Source organism: Typopeltis vanoorti, chromosome 19, assembly GCF_054136105.1.
Source record: "Typopeltis vanoorti isolate ZY-2024b chromosome 19, IOZ_Tvanoo_1.0, whole genome shotgun sequence".
Taxonomy (NCBI): Eukaryota; Metazoa; Arthropoda; class Arachnida; order Uropygi; family Thelyphonidae; genus Typopeltis; species Typopeltis vanoorti.
The window spans coordinates 103,793,961-103,814,224 of record NC_143567.1 but is presented as its reverse complement, the minus strand read 5'-3'; the positions used below and the strand labels follow the sequence as shown (position 1 = coordinate 103,814,224).

Below are 20,264 nucleotides of genomic sequence, written 5' to 3'. Positions count from 1 at the left end.
AAATGCTTAGCTTTCTGCTTTAAAATGTCTCCGGAGATGGGAGTATGATGACTTCTTTCTTGAAGAAACCATGTGTAAACAGCAGAATTAAGTAAAGAAGAATCACTTGTTTTCAGAGTTTGTCTCTTAAGGACCAAGCAAGGCTTGGTCCTTCTTCTGTGGTTGAAACATAAGTTAAAATCCTGTCTTTATTATTATTATATTTTTATGTCACTGATTGTAGATTTGCCAACATTGTATTCAGTAGCAAGTTGTACGGCTGCTTCACCCTTTTCTAGATGCTGAATTATTTTACACTTATCCGACAATGATAACATTATGTGTTTTCTTTTGGTAGGCTTCTACCTAGTAGCCATTTTTATGAAATAAATTTTAGTGTTAAAAAGAATAAAATGAAATTAATGAAAAACTAAAATAGTCGATAATCATTCACTGAAAACTTACGAAAACACAAAACAATAAGCGACAACTCAGACAACGTTTCATTTCAATAAGCAAAGAAAAACTGAGCGTTATATACAACCAGGCTTTAGGCAAGTCGTTGTTATTGAAGGACGTAAAGATACACAAACATTGTGCAATAGCGGTGATTAATCAGTTCATTAACAACAGCAGTGATTCATGCCAACAATACAGTATGTACTGTACAGTATAAAAAAGCAAACGTGAACACACAATAAATCAAAATAGGCCTACAGTACAGTATAGTCATACAATCGACAGTATGAAAAAAAATACTGTACTGTAATAACAATAATTATTAATTGACTTAAGGAATTCACAATGTACCACAGAATATAATTAAATTAAACTTTAATATATATTTCCTTAAGTTTGAATTCCTTAAGTCAATTAATAATTATGTATAACCAGTGTATAAGCCTTTCTATGAGAAGTAATAAAATAATAATTATTAAATAAAAATAATAATACATAATAAATAAAACTTTTTTCTTTCAAACCGCAGTTTGGATTACTGGAAGGTTCGGATTAGCGAGATACCACTGTACTCTATTCCCACCGCTGCATGCAGTTTCTCACCATCCTCTCTGATACCTTAATAATTACTCCAGAGATACAGATCAGTCTATAATTGGCTGTATCAGTTCAAGAGCCACCCTTGTATAATGAAATTATCTTGTCCTCCTTCCACCCTTTAGAAATTGTGTTTCTACTGAGATGCTAATAACAAAAAGGAATTTCTCTAGTATATTAGTTAGTGCGTATGTGAATATCTCTTCCACCTCCATCTTTTCATCTAAATCATTGGTTCCCAACCAGGAATACGTATTGACTTTAGACGTTAGTGATGCGTTATTAGTTCAGTTATTGACTGAGTGCATTACATTAAGATAGGCACTGAACAAAAGTGTCAGTATTTAAAAACAGCTATTTTAAAAACAAGGGGTACAATTTATAGAAATGGGTTTGAAAGGGGTACACAAGTGGAACAAGGTTGGGAACCACTGATCTAGATTCATATAAAATTGTGGATAACTAATGAATCTGTTAATAATGTATACCTTACCTGAGTTATTTTATGCTTTTGTCGCTTTCCTGCCAAACTAAGGTTACCCTACAATAATCATTCTTCCTTTTACTTTTAATTCTCTTAGATTTCCTTCTTCCTGTTCATCTAACTGCTTTTCATAGTTTGATTTAGCCCTCCTCACCAGATTATCACTATGTGTTCTTGTACATTTCTTGGTTTTCAGTACACTTTCATTTCCTTTCCTTGAATGTTGTCTGTATTTGATTTTCATTGATGCAATTCTTTACCAATGTCTGGAATGGATAGGTCATTTCTGTGGTATCTTACAATCACACTAATTTTGAAGTCCATATGTTTTTCTTCATGTGACATTGAAATTCAACTAAAAGGATGAACAAGTTTGCTTTATATGGCATCATGGCAAGAGTATATGTATTTCATTCTATAGCAGGGTCTGTTTAATTACTTACTTCAGCATAGTGTATGTTAACTGCAAGATGTAGTCCTCCTATATTTGATTGGTAAATTTTAGAACATATGAAACACTTTTAAGAAAAAAGCAGAATAGATAAACTGAATGATTTAGTTGGTAAACGATTTTTATTGCCTGCTGTGAAATTCTACTTATTGGAGGCTTGAAAAAAAGTGTCATGTTTAGTCTGTTGAGTAGGTTTCCAGTTTACCTAGCTCTTTTTCCATCTGTAATTTTAAATATAAGTTTACAACCTTTTGAGCACAGGATTCACATTTAAAAAATAATATTTTATTTTAAAGAAATATATGAACATTTTATTTATTTTTTTAAAAAATAGGTATCAAATTAAAGAGAGTCGAGGATATTAAACAAAAGGAAGTTGAAAATTCTGCACCCCTACATGATGTTGCATCCATCTTGGCTCGCAGAGTAGCAATGGAATATTCAGATTCAGATTCAGCGTCTGAAAGTGAGTATGATAGTGAAGGATGGGAAGATGAAACCAGTGAATGTTGAAATGAAGTGGAAAGGTAATTATTATTATTATTATTTTTTTTTTAATATTTGGTTTTTAAGATATATTGAAGTTATAGCAGTTAATAGTGTCACATAAAAAAAAGTGAAACATCATCAAATTCCTGATATATACCCTCAGGGAATGTGCAGGATCTTATGATAATACTACATGAAAAGTTACATCATTATAGACTTCCTGTCAACAATTTTCTTCCAGATTAGCATGTTATCTGTCCACATTCCAATATTTACATATCTCATATTTCTATCTTCTAAAGCACTTTTTACTGTGTCAGTTCACCTACATCTTGGTTTTCCTCTGGGTATTTTTCTTGCCATCCTAGCAAAGAACACTTGTTTAGCTAATCTTTCCTCTCTCATTCTGTGTAAGTAGCTGCCACCTGAGATTAGCTCTGCCAACACATTCCTGAATGTTAAGAATGCCAAATTCTTTCTTAATATCTTTGTTTGTAATATTGATACTGTTATTGATGACATCTGTTCAGTCCCCTAATCTTTCTCAGGATGCTTGTATCCATGGTTTCCAGTGTTTGATCAAGTTTTATTTCTAACCCAGTTCCCAGATCCATAAGTTAAAATTGGTTTGAACACTTTCTTATATACAACTAGTTCAGTGTTTTGACTAATCTCAGTCTTATTCCATATAAATTTATTCAGTTAATTTCCTACCATACCGTCTTTGTTGATTCTGTTGTCTATTTCCATATTTAATTTGCCATCTTCACTAAAAAGTGTGCCTAAATAGCTGAAATTTTTACTTGTTCTATAGGTTCTCCATTCAGGATGGAGTTTCAATGTTTCTGCCTATATTCATTGTCTTTTTTTTTAATGCTGGTCAGGGAATCCTGCAGACTTGTCCCAGATTTATTTAGGAGTATAACATCATCTGCATACAGTGAAGACCTAAGATTAACATCTCCATTTTGATATATCAGGTTTAATACTGCTTTCTTTCATAATGTAATCCAATTAGAAAATGAATAACAGTGGAGATAATGTACACCCTTGTTGCACACCTGACTTGATATAATGTCCCATTTATACCATATAACTGAAACATTTTGAACAGCTTTCCTCTTGGCACCTTGTCATATGTCTTTTCCAGATCTTCAAAACTTAAATAAAGATCCTTGATATATTCCCATGACTTCTCAACTATTTGTTGTAAAGTGAAAATCTGATCCTGCCAACTTCTGTTTGGCCTGAACACAGCTTGTTCTTCTCCAGTCTTCTCCTCCACAATTTTTGTTAACTATTTCTCAAGAATTCTTGCATAAATCTCACCAGGAACACTCAGTAGAGAAATTCCTCTGTAATTCTCACATTCAGCTTTATTCCCCCCTTTTTTTTTATAGATGGATACTATGAAAACTCTACTCCAATCATTTGAAACTTGATCCTCTGACCAGACTTTCTGAATTCTGTAGTATTTATTTAGCATATGATGTACAGGTCTCAGGATATTACATACATATTACATAAAACAACATAAAAACAATTGTAAAAATCATATTAAAAGGGGTACAATAGGTTGAAATGATTAAAAATTAAGAATCAGAGCTTAATCCTTAAATCCTGGATCCACTCCAGGGATTCTGGGATCAGTTTAAAAAAGTCATCTTTAATTCCTCAGAATGAGTAGATAGGGCACTCAAGCACAATGTGATTGATAGTCTGGATCCCACTTCTGCATTCACAGTTTAGAGTATTGGACCAGTTCGATTTCTGAAAGAGATGTTTACATCTCCCCATGTCCTGTTCTGATTCAATTTAAAGTGGTCCATACATGTCTAGGGAGATCAAAGCCCTCCAGATGAGATGTTGGATTTGAAATGGGAATTTGTAGTGTAGCCACTGTAAAACTTTTATACTTTCATATTTTAGTATATCTGGTTGAATATCATCTATTCCAGCTGCTTTTCCACATTTCAGATTTGTGATAGCTTTTTCTACTTCAAATACAGATATACATATTCCAGATGGCATTCCTGTTGGGTGTTTACTACCACCATGCTGTCACTGCTTGTTTCATTTAGCAATTTTTCAACGTAATTACTCCATATATCAAGAATATCTTTATTCTAAGTTTTCATGTTCCCTATATCTTCTCTAATTCTTTTTACAGTACTTTTTCCTCCATTTCTGAGCATTTTTCAATAGCCTCTTAAATATTTTACCCCCCTTCCTGATATTTATTTTCTGTGTTCTTACAAAGTCTCCCCATGACTTTTGTTTAGCACATTTTATACAATACTTTGTTTTGTTATAGTTTTCTCTGTATTCCCTAAGAGTACAAGCTGACTAACTTGTCAAGAACTTTCGATATGCTTTCTTCTTTTCCTTGACTGCCTCTTTAATTTCTGAGTTCCACCATGGAGTTCTGATTTTTCTATCCGTGCAGATTACCTCACCACATGGCTCTGTGATTGAATCAATCTCCAAGTTTTCTTAAAGGTTTGCCAGTGAATCTCCAAGGTTTGGTTCTTCTTTTCAAACTCTTTTAGTTTTTCTTGAATAATGTTTGAGTTTACAGTTCGCATCTGATAGCTGTTCAAGTTTGATTTGTTTCAAAACTTTCTTACACACCCTTCTTTTCAATATGAAGTTAAATTTTATCCTGCTCAACCCTAAATGGTGTTCACTTCCTATTTCAAATCCTCTGTATACTCTTGTGTCCTAAACCAGTGGGAAAACATCACTGTCGACAATAACATAACTGGCGAGACTTTTCTCAGTGACTGTTATTGTCTTATTTGTGCACATTTTTATGTTGGAACATGGTGTTAGTAATAACTAGTCCATGTTCTGAGCAGAAATCTAACAAGTACTTACCATTAGTTAGCTTCGCTCTTTTCTCCAAATTTTCCCAAAATATTCTTATATGTCTGGTAATAATTTCCTATTCTGCTGTTTAGATTTCTAACAAAAACCAACTTTTCCTTTTTCATTGTCATCTGCTTTCTCCAATGCTTCAAAAAATTCCTCCACTTCTTCCTTAGTAGAACCTTCTGTGGCACAAATAAGTCTCATTATCCAGTTTCCCATTCTGATATTAGCCCACATCATTCTACTTGATATTGCCTGCTTTCAAGAAGATTATCCTCAAATTTTTAATTGTTTAGCATTATAGTCTGTCCTTTTACCTGATTGTTATTTCCTGAATATAGAATCTTTTATTTGTTGCTTAGAAAGATCTCACCTGTTTTTTGTTTCAGTAACACCTATTATGTCCATCTGGTACTTATCCAATTCTTTGCTAGTTTCATTTCCTTTCCATTGATGCTTTTTATGTTGATGGTACCAATGGTGATCTCTGCTGGTGTTGAGTTGGGATTTGTTCCAGTAACTGACTTTCTGCTGTTAACTCTGGTTCCCTGATGAAAACAATGGGAGCCTTGTTTAACCAGGCAATGCCTCATCTGGCATGAAATTCCATGATGAGGCATCGTTTTGAGTTATGGTTTAAGAAAATAAGAATATCGTTTGGTCAGCTGAATCCCAAATTGCCCATCCTCATTTGTTTTCGTGGTGCACCTTGTTGGATGCACCACAAGGGGATGAGGATTGGACATCAGACCAGAAGTCCTGGTCAGTTCTCTGCATTCCCCAAAAGGCCAGGTGGATGTCTTTTCCCAGTTGCCCAGCCTTGACCATTAAACCCTCCACTCCTGCTGTATTATTAAAAGGTAGAAGAGAAAAAACTTGGGAGGATAGCTTTCTGCTCCTCTCTTTTTTTTTTTTTTTTCATTCATTAGCACTTTTGTAAATGTACTAGGTGAAAACTAGAAACTTTTTTTTTTTAGAAGGGAAAGAGAGATTTTAGTGAATGTAATCATGAAAACACCCCATGTGGTGACCGGGGTTAAAGAATAGTCCCAATGTAGGCCATACATGTCATAAAAGGTGACTGAAATGGGTACCCATTTCCCAGGGTTCTTTCTTGTAAGGTTGGGCACAGTGCTTAACAACCCCACCCTGTAAAAACTCAACTTGTTAAGTAAGTGAAAAGGAAAATTAACCGGGCGGACTTCATGGAACGATCCAGACAACGGAAAAAGGATTATGAATATTGGTTTGAAAGCTGGAATATGTTCAGCCTGAACAGACCAGGAGCATCTCACCTTTAACAAAGCATTTAATTGTTTTGTTAAAGGTGAGAAGACTGAGATGGCTAGGACATGTTCAGCAAATGAGGGATGACAGAGCTGTAAAAAAGGTCTGTCTTTCATGCTAATAGCAGTTGCCAGGAAATGGTGACAATGGCATGAATTTTTTTTTCAAGATTTTTGTTATGATTGTGAAATCGTCTATATGACAATGTGCCATTAATTATGATCTATGCAAAATATTGACCAAACTCCGCAAACCACTATAGAAGAAATCATCTCATAATAACATCAAAAATAGTCACTTCAATAATATCTGAATGATTGGTGAGGTTGTCTGCAAGGATAGAAAAATCAGAACTCCCTGGTGGACACAGGAAGTTAAAAAGGCAGTGAAGGAAAAGAAGAAAGCATATCAAAAGTTCTTGTCAAATAAGTCAGCTTGTGCTCTTAGAGAATATAGAGACAAATGTAAGAAAGCTAAACAATGTGTAAAACCAGCTAAACAAAAGTCATGGGAGGACTTTGGCAAGAATATAGAAAATAAATATCAAGAAGGTGGCAAAATATTCTGGAGGTTGTTGAAGAAGTTTAGGAATGGAGGAAAGAGTGCTATAAAAGGAGTTAGAGATGATACAGGTGACATGAAAACTGGAATAAAAGATATCCTTGAAGTATGGAGTAATTACTTTGAAAAACTGCTAAATGAAGCAAGCAGTAATGACAGCACAGTGGTAAAAAAACACTGACCAGGCATGCAGGCAGGAATACATATCCATACTTGAAGTAGAAAAAGCCATCAAAGGCTTGAAATGTGGAAAGGCAGCGTAGATGATATTCGACCAGAAATGCTGAAGTATGGTGGTATAAGAGTCTTACAGTGGATGCACTGCATAGTTCAGAAAGCCTGGATAGAGGGACGAATTCCCAATGATTGGAGTAGAGCTCTCTTAGTACCCATATATAAAAAGGGAAATACAACTGAATGTGAGAATTACAGAGGTATTTCCCTACTGAGTGTTCCTGGCAATATCTATGCAAGTATACTTGAAAAACGGTTGAGAAGAATTGTGGAAGAAAAGCTTGGTGAAGAACAAGCTGGATTCAGGCCAAACAGAGGCTGTCAGGATCAGATCTTCACTTTACGACAAATAGTCGAGAAAGCATGGGAATATAACAAAGATCTGTATTTAAGTTTTGTCGATTTGGAAAAGTCATATGATAAGGTGCCAAGAGAGAAGCTATTCAATACGCTCCAGTTATATGGTGTCAATGGGGCATTATATCAAGCAATACTTAGTCTTTATTTGAGTTGTAAGTCAGCAGTTAGAATTGAAGGAAGTACAGGAAGATGGTTTAATGTTAAATCTGGTGTGAGACAAGGATGTACATTATCCTCTCTGTTATTCATTATCTATATGGATAATGAAGGAAAGTGGTATTAAACATGATATCAAAATTGGAGATGTTAATGTCAGCTCTTTGCTTTATGCGGATGATGTTATACTTCTAAATAAATCCGCTACAAGTCTGCAAGATTCTCTGACTAAATTGAATAGCTGTTGTAATAGATATGGTATGATGGTCAGCAATAAAAAGACAATGAAAATAGGCAGAATCATTGAAAATGTCAACTGTGTTGTGAATGGAGAACCTGTGGAACAAGTAAAACATTTCAGCTACTTAGGCACGATTTTTACTGAAGATGGTAAATTAAATATGGAAATAGACAACAGAATCAGCAAAGCTGATTCTGGTGGGAAGTCAATTGAATAAATTCATATGGAATAAGAGAGAAATTAGTCGGAACACTAAATTAGCTGTATACAAGACTGTGTTCAAACCAGTTTTAACTTATGGATCTGAGAGCTGGGTCAGAAGTAAAACACTTGACCAAAGACTAGAGACCGCAGATATGAGAGTCCTGAGAAAGATTAGAGGCGTGAATAGATGGCATCAATAGCAATATCATATTAAAAATGAGGATATTAGGAAAGACCTTGACATTGTCTGCATCCAGGAATGTGTTAGCAGAGCTAATCTCAGGTGGTATGGTCATTTAAACAGAATGGGCGAGGAAAGATTAGCAAAACAAGTGTTCTCTGCCAGGTTGGCAGGAAAACGACCCAGAGAAAGACCAAGATATAGGTGGATTGATACGGTACAAAGTGCCTTAGACGATAGAAATCTAAGATCTGGTAATGTTGGAATCTTGACAAGTAACAGACTGATTTGGAGGAAAATTGTAGATAGGAAGTTAGTAATGATATAATTTTTTCATGTAGTACTATCATATCCTGTACACCCTTTGTGGGTACATGGCAGGAATTTGATGATGATGATGATCTTATTTCAAAATCAGAGGCTTTAATTTGGAAGCTTATACCGCTTGTCTACAATATGCATGGGAAAAAATTTGGGGATACATGATATTCTTATGATTTATTTGAATAACTAAAACAGAGAAATTTTTTCACAGATTTAATTGCTTTGTTAAACATTGCAGCTTTTGTGTTATGCTATTTTATATTCGTACTTGTTATCTTTTGTGAAACTTGAAGTAGTTTGAGTAGCCATTGTCTTTGATTATAATTGAATTATTTAAAGATAATATATATATATATATATTATCAGATATGAATAAGTACTTATGTTTATTGTCAGGATATTGTGTAATCTTTACGTAGAATTTAGATAAATGCAAAGCTTGATTAAATATTTTAAATGGTATTATTCTGAATTGTTTGTTTTCTTGTTTAGTGCTTGGGAACAAAATGGTGATGAAAGGGAGATCATTGCATAGGTTGGTATGAAAGACAAATAAAGTGAATGGTGTAGTACGTGTTCGGTGCCATCAGCATAATATGCATGTCTGGGGGAGATGTTGCTTTGCTGATATTTTTGTGGAGAGGTTGAATAAGAGAAAGGAATAAATGTGCATATCCAGGAAGTACAATATGCTGATGGATCATGAGACTTGTTTGAATCAATATAGGGAGCATGTATTTTAAGTGAGACAGACATCAAGGAATGACAATGATGAAATACTGTGCAAATGCTAAAGAAAGTGTGCGAGAATGAAAAACAGAGTGCAGGTAATGGTAAGATGATGATTGGGACTGACAGCAAAAAACATGTGCTACTGGCAGTATGATAGCGAGAGGGAGAATGATAAAAAAAATAAAATGATAGAAGATTTTGAAAGCTGAGTTGGTGAAAATGAGGCAAAAGATGAAGCTGATATGGAGTAAAATGAACAGAATTGTAGATATCTATGAAAGTGTGAAGAAGATTGAAATGAATGAAAGAATTAATGAAAGACTCACAAGTAGCATTGTATAGGGATTCAATTATTAGAGGTGTGGTGAAAGATAAGCTGCACAAGTTTTGTTTTTTGGGAAGTAGAATGAGTAGAGTGATTGAGTTGGTAGCAGGAACAAATGACTTGATTAGAAGCAAGGAGAATGTAAGACTGGATCTTAAGAGGTTATTGAGATGAATAAAAGATAATAGTGTGATAGAAAAGATAAACAGTGTGTTACCCAGGAATGACAGTGATGAAATTGAAGCAGAGAGCAAAGATTATTATGAATGATATGTTAGTGGAGATGTGTAAAGAGAAACAAATGCAGTTTGCAAATGTGTGGGAGGAGTTTGAAGGAAGAATGGCATGGCACTGTGTAAGAGGATGTATAGCATTTGAATGTTTTTTGTGTGAGTTATTTGGAGAAGCTGCTGGAAGAGAGAGTAATGAGTATAGAGAATGGATCTGAGCAATCAAAAAGCAATGTTGAAGAGCAGAAGTGTAAGAAAGGAGTGATTGAAATGGTGCTTATGAATAGAGAAGTGGGTAGCATAAGTATAGAGAATGAAAGAATAGGTGTGCAAGACAGGGAAGTCAGCATAACATTAGAACAGTCACTGCCCAAAGAGGAAGTGAATGTGTGAGTAGACAGGAAAGGAATGGGATGGCCAGGGATGTTATGGGAACCATTGGGTTTGAAGAGGGTACTGGGATGAGTAATGAGAAAGAGGAATAACCCGAAGAAAGCATTAGGAAGTCGCATCTAATAAGTGGTATCAATGAAACTGGTTATAGATCCCGCAATGAACTGTTATTCCGCATTCCCTAATATACATCCTCTAATGGTAAAACAAGATATCCAGTTAACCAGAAGAATTGAAATCAATACAATGCTGCATGTAGATGATCAGATTATATTACAAGATGATCTTCAAAAATTAGTTTATGAATTAAACAAAATAAACCAACAATACAATTTAAAATTTTCACAAAAGAAAACAGAAGTCATGTCATTTAAAAATTGAGGTTATGTTAAATCAAAAATAGTCACAGAAAATAAACAGGTGACACAGTTAAATTATTTAGGCTGCATAATAACATATTTAAAAGATATAGATGAAAAAAATAAAGAAAGTTCAGAAAATCTGTTAAGCAACTATAAAAGGACTCTGAATAAAAAAACAAGATGAGAAACTCAACTAAATTTTTTATGAAGTAATGGCCATTCCCACTCTATTATATTGTTCAGAAATATGGACTGTTAAAGGAAAGATGAAAGTAAGTAAAATAAAACCTGCAGAAATTATATTTTTAAGAGCATTCAAAGGTTATACAAAATTGGACCATATAAAAATTGAAGACATCAGAAGAAAGCTGGATATTTACAATGAAAATGAAAAGATCAAGGAATATAGAGACAGAAATGGAAAGATATCGGCTACCAGAAGATGTGGATAAATATAGACCAAAGGGAAGGAGAGATAGAGAAAGACTAGCCACAAGATGGAAAGACCAGGGAAGCTGGAACATACAAATACCTTTCCTTAAGCAGAAGAAGAAGAAGAAGAAATCTGATGTAAATTAATGATCCGTGTGTAGAGGCTTAAGTGTTGCGAGGACATCATGTTGGAGGCTTAATGGATTGTATACAGCACTCAGAAAGGATTAAAACAGAATTTAATTCTTCCTATTCATCACTATACCTTACATCCATGGCACATCCGAAAAAATAGCCAAGATTTTAAAAAAGCATTTAAGCCCCACCGCAAACTTGCTACCTTTATTCTCTCTACAAAAGATCAGCTCCCTCCTCTCTCATTGCCTGGAGTCTATAAAGTACCCTGTTCCTGTAAATTGGCATACTTTGGACAGACAGGCAGATCAGCTACTATCTGCCTGGAGGAACATAAGTCATACATCTGCAACCACGACTGTGGTCAGTCAGGCCCGGCTGACCATGTCTTGGATACAACCCACAGGATCTCATGGAAAAAACTATCATGCTCCACCACAGCAAATTCAAAAAAGAGAGACTATTCTTAGAATCAGCAGCAGCTCTCAGGAATCAACCAAATCTTAACAAATATGGTTGCATTAAGCTTCCTAAGATTTGGGAATTGCTTATCACCAGAGGTCCCACTTTACATTCCAAAACTCCACCTAGATAGGAACTTTAGTGTCACCCACGTGGTTGGGCTTAGTATTGTTTGTTATTTGTATATGTGTTACATTAGTTTTTTTGTAATCCCTGAAGATGTCTCATTGACTGAGACGAAATATAGGAAGAATTAAATTCTGTTTTAATCCTTTCTGAGTGCGCTATACAATCCATTAAGCCTCCAGCATGAGGTAAATTAATGATATTAATCATGCCATCCAGATGCACATCCTCTCTCATAGTATATGAGAGAGGATGTGAAGAAGTTGTTGGACAAAGCAAAAATGAAGAGCGAGAAATTAAATATTGTAAGTCTCCTGCCATGCTATAATAGAGGCAAATTGAGTAAGAGAGCATTGATAGCAAACAAATCAATACACAGATTGTTCAGAAGGAATGATGTAGAATTTGTGGACCTGTGGCCTGTGTTTGACAGAAATAAGGATTTCTATGAAGCTGACGGACTACATTTAAATGGTTTCGGTGTTAGGTGTCTAGAGAGCTTTGTTTGCTGAGCATGCTGAAGTGCAAATTCAGGAGAACTTAAGCAATTAAGGTGGATATAGGTGAATGTGTGTGAAGGCACCCATGAGGTGAGTGAGTGTGAGAATGACCGTCAAGTGCAGAATCTAGTCTCTCAAGCCAAAATAATGAATAGGATAGTAAATTCGGGAAGCAAAGTTATTTGGGCCTAAAGGGATGCTGCAGTTTCTATATACTAATGTCAGAAGTATTAGGAACAAGAGGGAAGAGTTGTGGGCTTAGTGCAACTTTGCCAAAAGTTATAGGTATTAGTGAGTGTAGTTACAGGAATAGAATGTGAAGGGTTTAGTATTTTCAGGGAAGATAGAGAAGATAATGGGGAGATGAGTACTGCTGATGATAGCAGATGAATTGCAGGCAAAAAGGATACGAAATAGACAGGAGGATGGCTGTTCATTTGAAGCAGTCTGGTGTGAGATCAAGGCTAATGAGACAACATATACAATTAGTTTCTGTTATAGGACGGGGGATTCCGGGGATGATCTGGAAGGTATGCATCAGCAAATTAGCACAAGTGCAGGGCGAGTGATTATTATGTTTAACTTCAACTATGGAGATATAAATCTGAGTGAAGAGAGATCACATGGCAGGAAGGAAATTGAATTTATACACCTACTAAGAGATAATTACTTGAAGCAGCATGTGATGGAAGGGACTCGAGGTGCAAGAGTATTGGACCTGGTCACAGGATCAGAAGAGCTATCCATAACTGAGGTGGCCACATTGCCTCCAATTCAGGAAAGTGATCATGTGGTCTTGACTTGGGAGATCACAAAAAATGAGGAATTTTCTATGAAGAAGGGGTATATATGGAATTACAAGACAGGTGATTATGACAAGCTTAGGAGGAAGCTTGAAGCTGCTCTATGGCATAAAACCCTGCAAGGGAATGATGTCTAGTGCATTGGGGGATAGTTACGGGCATCTAGAGGAAGCTATATTAAATAGTATATCTAAGGTAAGGAAGGTTAATCAGGTAGGAGTTGGATGGATGAGTAATATCATTAAGTACAAACTTCTGAAAAAGAAAATGTTGTGGAGGATATATAAGGAGAAAGGCGGCCAAGAAACTCATGAACAGTACATGGATCAGACATGAAGAGTGACTAGTATGATAAGGACCACAAAATCAGATTACTAGAAGAAACTAGCGAAAGCAGGCCAAGGGAAATCCCAAAGAGATCATTTGCTATATGGCAAGTAAGAGGAAGAATGACTATTGAACAATAATCTTAAAGAGTGTTTTGGTCACGAGGCAACAGAAGCAGATAAAATAGTTGAGTTACTGAGTGACTACTTTGCAAGGATATATTATACTGTGTGTGACATATATGATAGAGACTTATGTGGGAACAGAGGTGGATCAGTTGGAGGTTCTTGAGATATTGCAGAATCTCAGTGTGAATACATCTGTGGGATTAGATGGGATGTTAGCTCAGCTCTCATTTTGAGACAACTGGCATTGCTTCTGACTGGTTGATGGACAATTCATCACAAGTAAAAATCATTGCAAGGAAAATTCATCTCATGAACTATTCATTGCGAAAAAAATTTGCTGAAAACGTTATTCACTAGAAAATTGAAATGATATTGCATCGATACCGATATATGAAAAGTAAATGCAGTGCAAGATAAATTTCACAAAATATAGTTTTTTTATGTATTTATCTATTATTTATTTAGATTTTCAAAATATTTTTATTCTTATATATTGAAAATAATATTTTATTGATCAGTGAGTTTCCTAATTTCTGTTTCGTCTTAAAAAGTTGTAAATATTTTTTCTTCCTTGGATACTACAGGTTCTGCTGATGGAATATTAATATTTACAAAACTGGAATAGGGTGGTTTAGGGAGAAAGGAGCCACATTTAAAAATATTTATTCTGCAAACTGTTCACTATTTTTCTGCACACTTAGACATCCATCCAGATGTGATATATATATATATATATGTATGTGTGTGTGTGTGTGTGTGTGATGTATATATATACACACACAAAACACACACACACACATTTTATCTGAACTAATTCAGAAGATGAGGTATTTCAGTTATTGAATACATGTATATTTTGAAAATGACTCCACTTTTCCTACATAGGAAAGATATGTTGTATGCTTATTGTTATTATTTACAGAGCTAGTTTGAGATCATAGGGGCACTTTTGAGTAATTATATAAAGAAAATGACAATAAAATTACATAAATGCTATCATAATGATCTAAAGCAGCATAAGCTAAATTGCCACCAGCTGCAATACTAGTCTTTACCTTTTCCTCCAATGGTAGTATTTTCAGACGAAGAAATTCATTTCTCACCTAATAACAATTACAAACATCTATGCCTGTTATGAGTTTTGAATCCACAGTTCATTATTATTATTATTATTTGACACCTCCAGGGAGTCCAAGGACTCATCGAGAGAGGGCACCTGCTTTACGTCTCCACCACTCAATCACCAACTGACCGCAACTACACAAACACCATCTACTGCCGACCACCACTGCTATTTCCACAGACAATCGCAAACATCCATGTCTATGGCAGGATTCGAACCCGCAGCCTTTTGGCTGGAGAGCGGATACGCTATCCACTCGGCCAACCAGACCCATTGGTGGAAGAGGATATGGCATCTAGTTGGTTGTTAACGACATGATATTTCTGAACGACAAGAAATTTTGAATCTCCTAGAAGACCTCTTCCCTCCGGACATCTTGAATCTTTTTAAACATTGTATAAACAATACTTTTTTCACCTATAAAGATAGAATCTGGGAACAAAAAGGAGGACTGGCCATGGGTTCATCATTATCACCGGTATTAGCAAACCTATTTATGGAAAAATTTGAAAACAATGCTCTTAAGAATTACCATAAAAAAACCAAAAATACGGCTACGCTATGTGGATGATATTTTCATCATATTCAGTGGAACAACAGATGAACTTATCAATTTCAAAGATTATCTCAACAATTTGCACAACACCATAAAATTCACTTTAGAACAAGAAAAAAATAAAAAAACTTCCTTTTCTGGATATTCTATTAGAAGTTAATGAAGAAAGTAAACTCTCCTTCTCAGTATATAGGATGCCGACAAACACTGGAAGATTTCTAAATGCAACCTCACACCACCATCCTTCACAAAAAATAAGCTTAATTAAAACTCTTCGAGACAGAGCATACAATATCTCAAGCACACAAGAAAGATGTGATGAAGAACTAAAATACTTAACACAAATCCTCCAACAGAATGGATATGAAACAAAAACCATCAAGAGAATCCTTAAAATGCTTCTGGCTAACAACACAATAAAACAGGATTACAAAAACGCAATCTCACTTCCTTATATTAAAAATGTTACAGATAAGCTAGCCAAATTAATGAACAAACACAACATAAAAGTAGCCTTCCTTCCTATGGAAAAAATCTCAAGATTCCTACATCCACCAAAACCACCTCATCATCCTCTTAAAAAACCAGGAGTCTACAAAATCCATTGCTCTTGCGGGATTTGCTATGTAGGACAGACAGGAAGATCTGGAGAAATACGCATGGCTGAACACCAAAAAGACGTATAATACAAAAGAGAACAAAAAACGGGTCTTGCTTTCCATACCACTTCCACTGGACACGATGTACTCTGGCAAAAAAACGACGGTGTCATACATAGAAAACAACAGTTATATAAGAAAATTTAAAGAAGCTGCTAATATGCTAAAAAACCCAACCCAATGCAATAAAAATCAAGGTTTAATTCTCCATCAAGTGTGGTCAGCTCTAATAAAAAATCTATCTCAATCTGAGCTCGGACTGTATGAACGAGAACAAGAACACGCGACATCGTCCAGTATTGTTCAACGTCAATAACGTTATATATCTGCATTCTGTTATTTGAGTTTTATGAATAGCCAGATGGTTATGATTTGTATTAATTAATTCTCATGTTTAAACTTTAAGTTATACTATTTATCCCCTGAAGATGTAAATCCTACGATTTACGAAACTTGTCGGGAACTATTATTTCAGTGTTTTATATAACTGAATATAAAAAAAAAAAAAAAAAAATGGTGTAATCACCGAAATATATCTTTTGAACCAATTAGCCACAGAAGTCTATGCCCGCAATGATATTTCTGATTAAAGTTTATTTTTGAATGGTTCACAAGAGAAGTAATTAATTACATATTTCACTTTGGGAGAAATATTTAATTTCTCCCAAAGTGAAATTAAATATTTCTTTGCATTTATATATATATATATATATATATATACATACATACATACATATATACACACGGTCATACCCCGAAGTTACACAGTAGGTAGGGCCAACAAAAAGCATGTAAGTTGAATTCGTGTAACTCGGGGTATAATTTTGCATGTAATTTATATATACAAACATACAAAATATTAGTTAATTGGGACCAAAGGTTTACAAAAACACCTATATTTTTTAAGAAATATAATCATAATTGGAGTTTTTCGTACATAAAAAAAAATAAAGTTATTTCGATGTCAATGGTTTCATAAAATCTAATAGATTTGTCTGACGGCGTAATGTCTTTTTCTTGTCACGCAAAATTTCTTCATAGCAAGCAATGATTTTTTTTTATTCCTTACCTTGTGGCTACAATTCGTTCCTCGTTAGAATCTATATCCTCCAAAATCTGTAAACCTTTCTTTTATGATTGTTCTTACTGTGGATTCCTGTAGATCGAACTTCTTTACTAGCTCACAAATTTTCATTCCACCCTCAAAATCCTTAATAATGTTGAGTTTTGTTTCCAAAGTCAATGTTTTTCTTTTCTTGCTAGCTGTAGAAGAATCGGACTTGCTTCCTTTGGATGACATTATTATTTTTTATGTTATAAAATTTTTATCAAGAACATAACATTAAACAATCGCAAGGTTTGTAGACTCTTATAAAAATCGTGTATGGAGGCCGCGCAAAACACGTCAGCGCTTGTTCACAACATGTGCGACACTGGTGAATGCGGCGGGCGCCGGAAAGATACGACTAGTGGTGAAGCAGGACGGGAATACGTACATATAAGAAACCGCGTAACTCCGGATTCGCATAAGTTGGGGTATTGACTGTATATATATATATATATATATTTTTTTTTTTTCAGTAAAGAAGACTAAATATAAAATTTAAAATTTCTTAGCATCATAAAATACTATAATATATAAATAAAATATGCAAAATTGATTTTCAGAACACATGGAATTTGCAGACAGAAAAGTACTGTTGTTGATGGCGATGGATGATAGATGGTGTTGATGGTAGTGGTGTCATAATTGGAGAATTAAGTAGTAGTGGAGAGGATGAGATGTATTTAGCAAAATAGAGTTGTGTGCCCTCCCATGATGAGTCCTTGGACTCCCTGGAGGTGTCACATAATAATAATAATAAATACTAGCATTGGTAAATACATAAAATATTTTTTTTTTTTTTTTTTTTCATATATGGGAATGATATGAAAAAATAGGATTTAAAATATTCTTGTGAAGAATTTTCTGCGTGATGAATTTTTTCCACAATGAATTGTCCAGACATACCTCTGACTAAGCTCTTTAATTTAAGTCACACCTCTGGTAGAATTCCAAGGGAGTGGAAAGAGGGCAAAATAATTCCTTTGCATAAGGGAGGTTTTAAGACTGCAGTAGCAAATTATAGATCAATCAGTACCTCAGGAGTGGTGGTGGTAAAATAATGGAAAAATTGGTCAGAAAGAGAATTTAGGAATGGTTGGATAGGAATATGATACTGTATGAAGGGAAAAATGACTTTGTGAAGAGTTGGTCATGCATTAGTAATTTACTAACTTTTTATAATGGAGTAACAGCTGAGTTTGATTAGGGAAGTGACTACATGATGATTCTGCTGGATTTTGCAAAGTAATTTAACCAAATACCACATGGAACTCTGTTATGCAAATTAGAAGAAATGGGGATGGATATGACTGTGTTTGTGTGTATTAGAGGGTGGCTGCTGGACAGATATCAAAAAGTGATATATGGAAGAGCAGAATCCAGGCGAAAGCTGGTGGCTAGTGGTGTGTTGCAAATCTTGTTGCTAGAACCATTACTGTTTAATTTGTACAAAAATGATATAGGAAATAACCTGAAAGGAAATATTCTGTTGTTTGCTGATGATGCAAAATTAGGTGGAGTAATAGTGAATCAAGGTATTTGATTCAGTATTGTGTGGAGAGCTTGCAGAATTTTGTTGAAAGTTTTTCCACTTGGTTATACTATAAATTAAAGGATTAAACCAAGTATATAATTTCTTGGTATCTTTAATGTAGAGCTTGCAGAATGATTTAAATTGACAAAAGATAATGAGTGTCAGTTTAATGTAGAGAAATGTAAAGTTATGCATTTTGGGGTAAATAGATTAAAGCTCTGTACCACATTGGAGGAACTGTACTCCATGAAATAGATGAAGCTAGAGATTTAGGGGTGGTGGTAGACAGAAAGTTGAAGTTTAGAGGATATATTGCTAAGGTAGCTCATAAGATTATTGAAAGATAAGATTAAGGTAGCTCATAAGATAAGTTATTGAAGAACACACCAACAAGTAGAGATAAGGAAGTTGTTATTCTTTTTTAAAAGGCCTTGATAAACTGAATTACTGTGCTCTGGTCTGGTCTGGTCTGTGGTTTCTTGGGGATGAGGAAGTTGTGGAGAGGATTCAGAAGTGGGCAACGAAGATGGTGAATGGTCTGTGGAATATTCCCTATGAGATAGATTGAGGATATATGGACTGCAAAAGTTATTGATAGGCAAAAGAGAAGGGACATGATAGAAACACTTAAGTTACTTAAAGGTTTTTATATGATTGATGCAGGAGAAGTGTTTCAGCACTTAGTTAGAGAGGGCAGAACAAGAGTTCATCCCTGGAAGTTAGGCAAGTGCAAGGTTAATAAGGGCATGAGGACTACATTTTTTTTTGCTTGGAGAGTAGTAAGAGTAGCACTTTATCTGTTAATGGGTTCAAGGAGAGGGATGATGGATTGTGTGGATAAATTGGGTCTCCCACGATATAAAACCAGAAGTTAGGACAGTGAAGTAAACCACTTTATTTCACTATCCAAACAGATCTGATGGTCTGTGTCTATCCCCTCTGTGGGAGGTTTTACTTTTTAAATCAGCTGATCTTTCCTAACTTTATTTGTTTGAATATATAAATATATTTTAATAAGTTAGGAAATTATTGACCATTTATAGTTATCTTACATTAGCTACTTATGCAGTTCTTTTTAAAATTGTCTGTTAATGTTTAATTGCCATTCTATGACCTTGTACTGATGATGCATATGATACTTAGGTGAAAATTTTATGCTAATAAAGTTATTTGTGTGAGTTTTTCTCTGGTTTTATAATCCTTTTCAATACATCAGCTCACAGTATTTCATTATTAAAACAAATAAATCTTTGGACCCTATGGAGGTGCCCATACCATAATAATAATATATGTATGGGACAACATATGCCTTTAATTATGATCTGTGCAAAATATTGAGCAAACTCCACAAAGTATCTGAGAAGGAATCATCTCATAACAAACAGTCACTTCAGTAATATCTGACTTTGTGATCTTATTTCAAACTCAGAGGTTTTAAATTAGGAAATTGGAAG

General features: G+C 34.7%; 1 protein-coding gene across 1 annotated transcript in view; it reads left to right on the top strand.

Moving 5' to 3' along the window:
• Positions 1–20,264, top strand: part of LOC150096411 (actin-binding protein WASF3-like) — a 196,536-nt gene that overhangs the window by 131,501 nt on the left and 44,771 nt on the right. The window contains exon 6 of the mRNA XM_090409338.1: positions 2,305–2,497. Within this exon, the coding sequence (XP_090265464.1) occupies positions 2,305–2,483 (179 nt within the window). The 3' untranslated portion in view covers positions 2,484–2,497. The remainder of the gene's footprint in view (positions 1–2,304; positions 2,498–20,264) is intronic.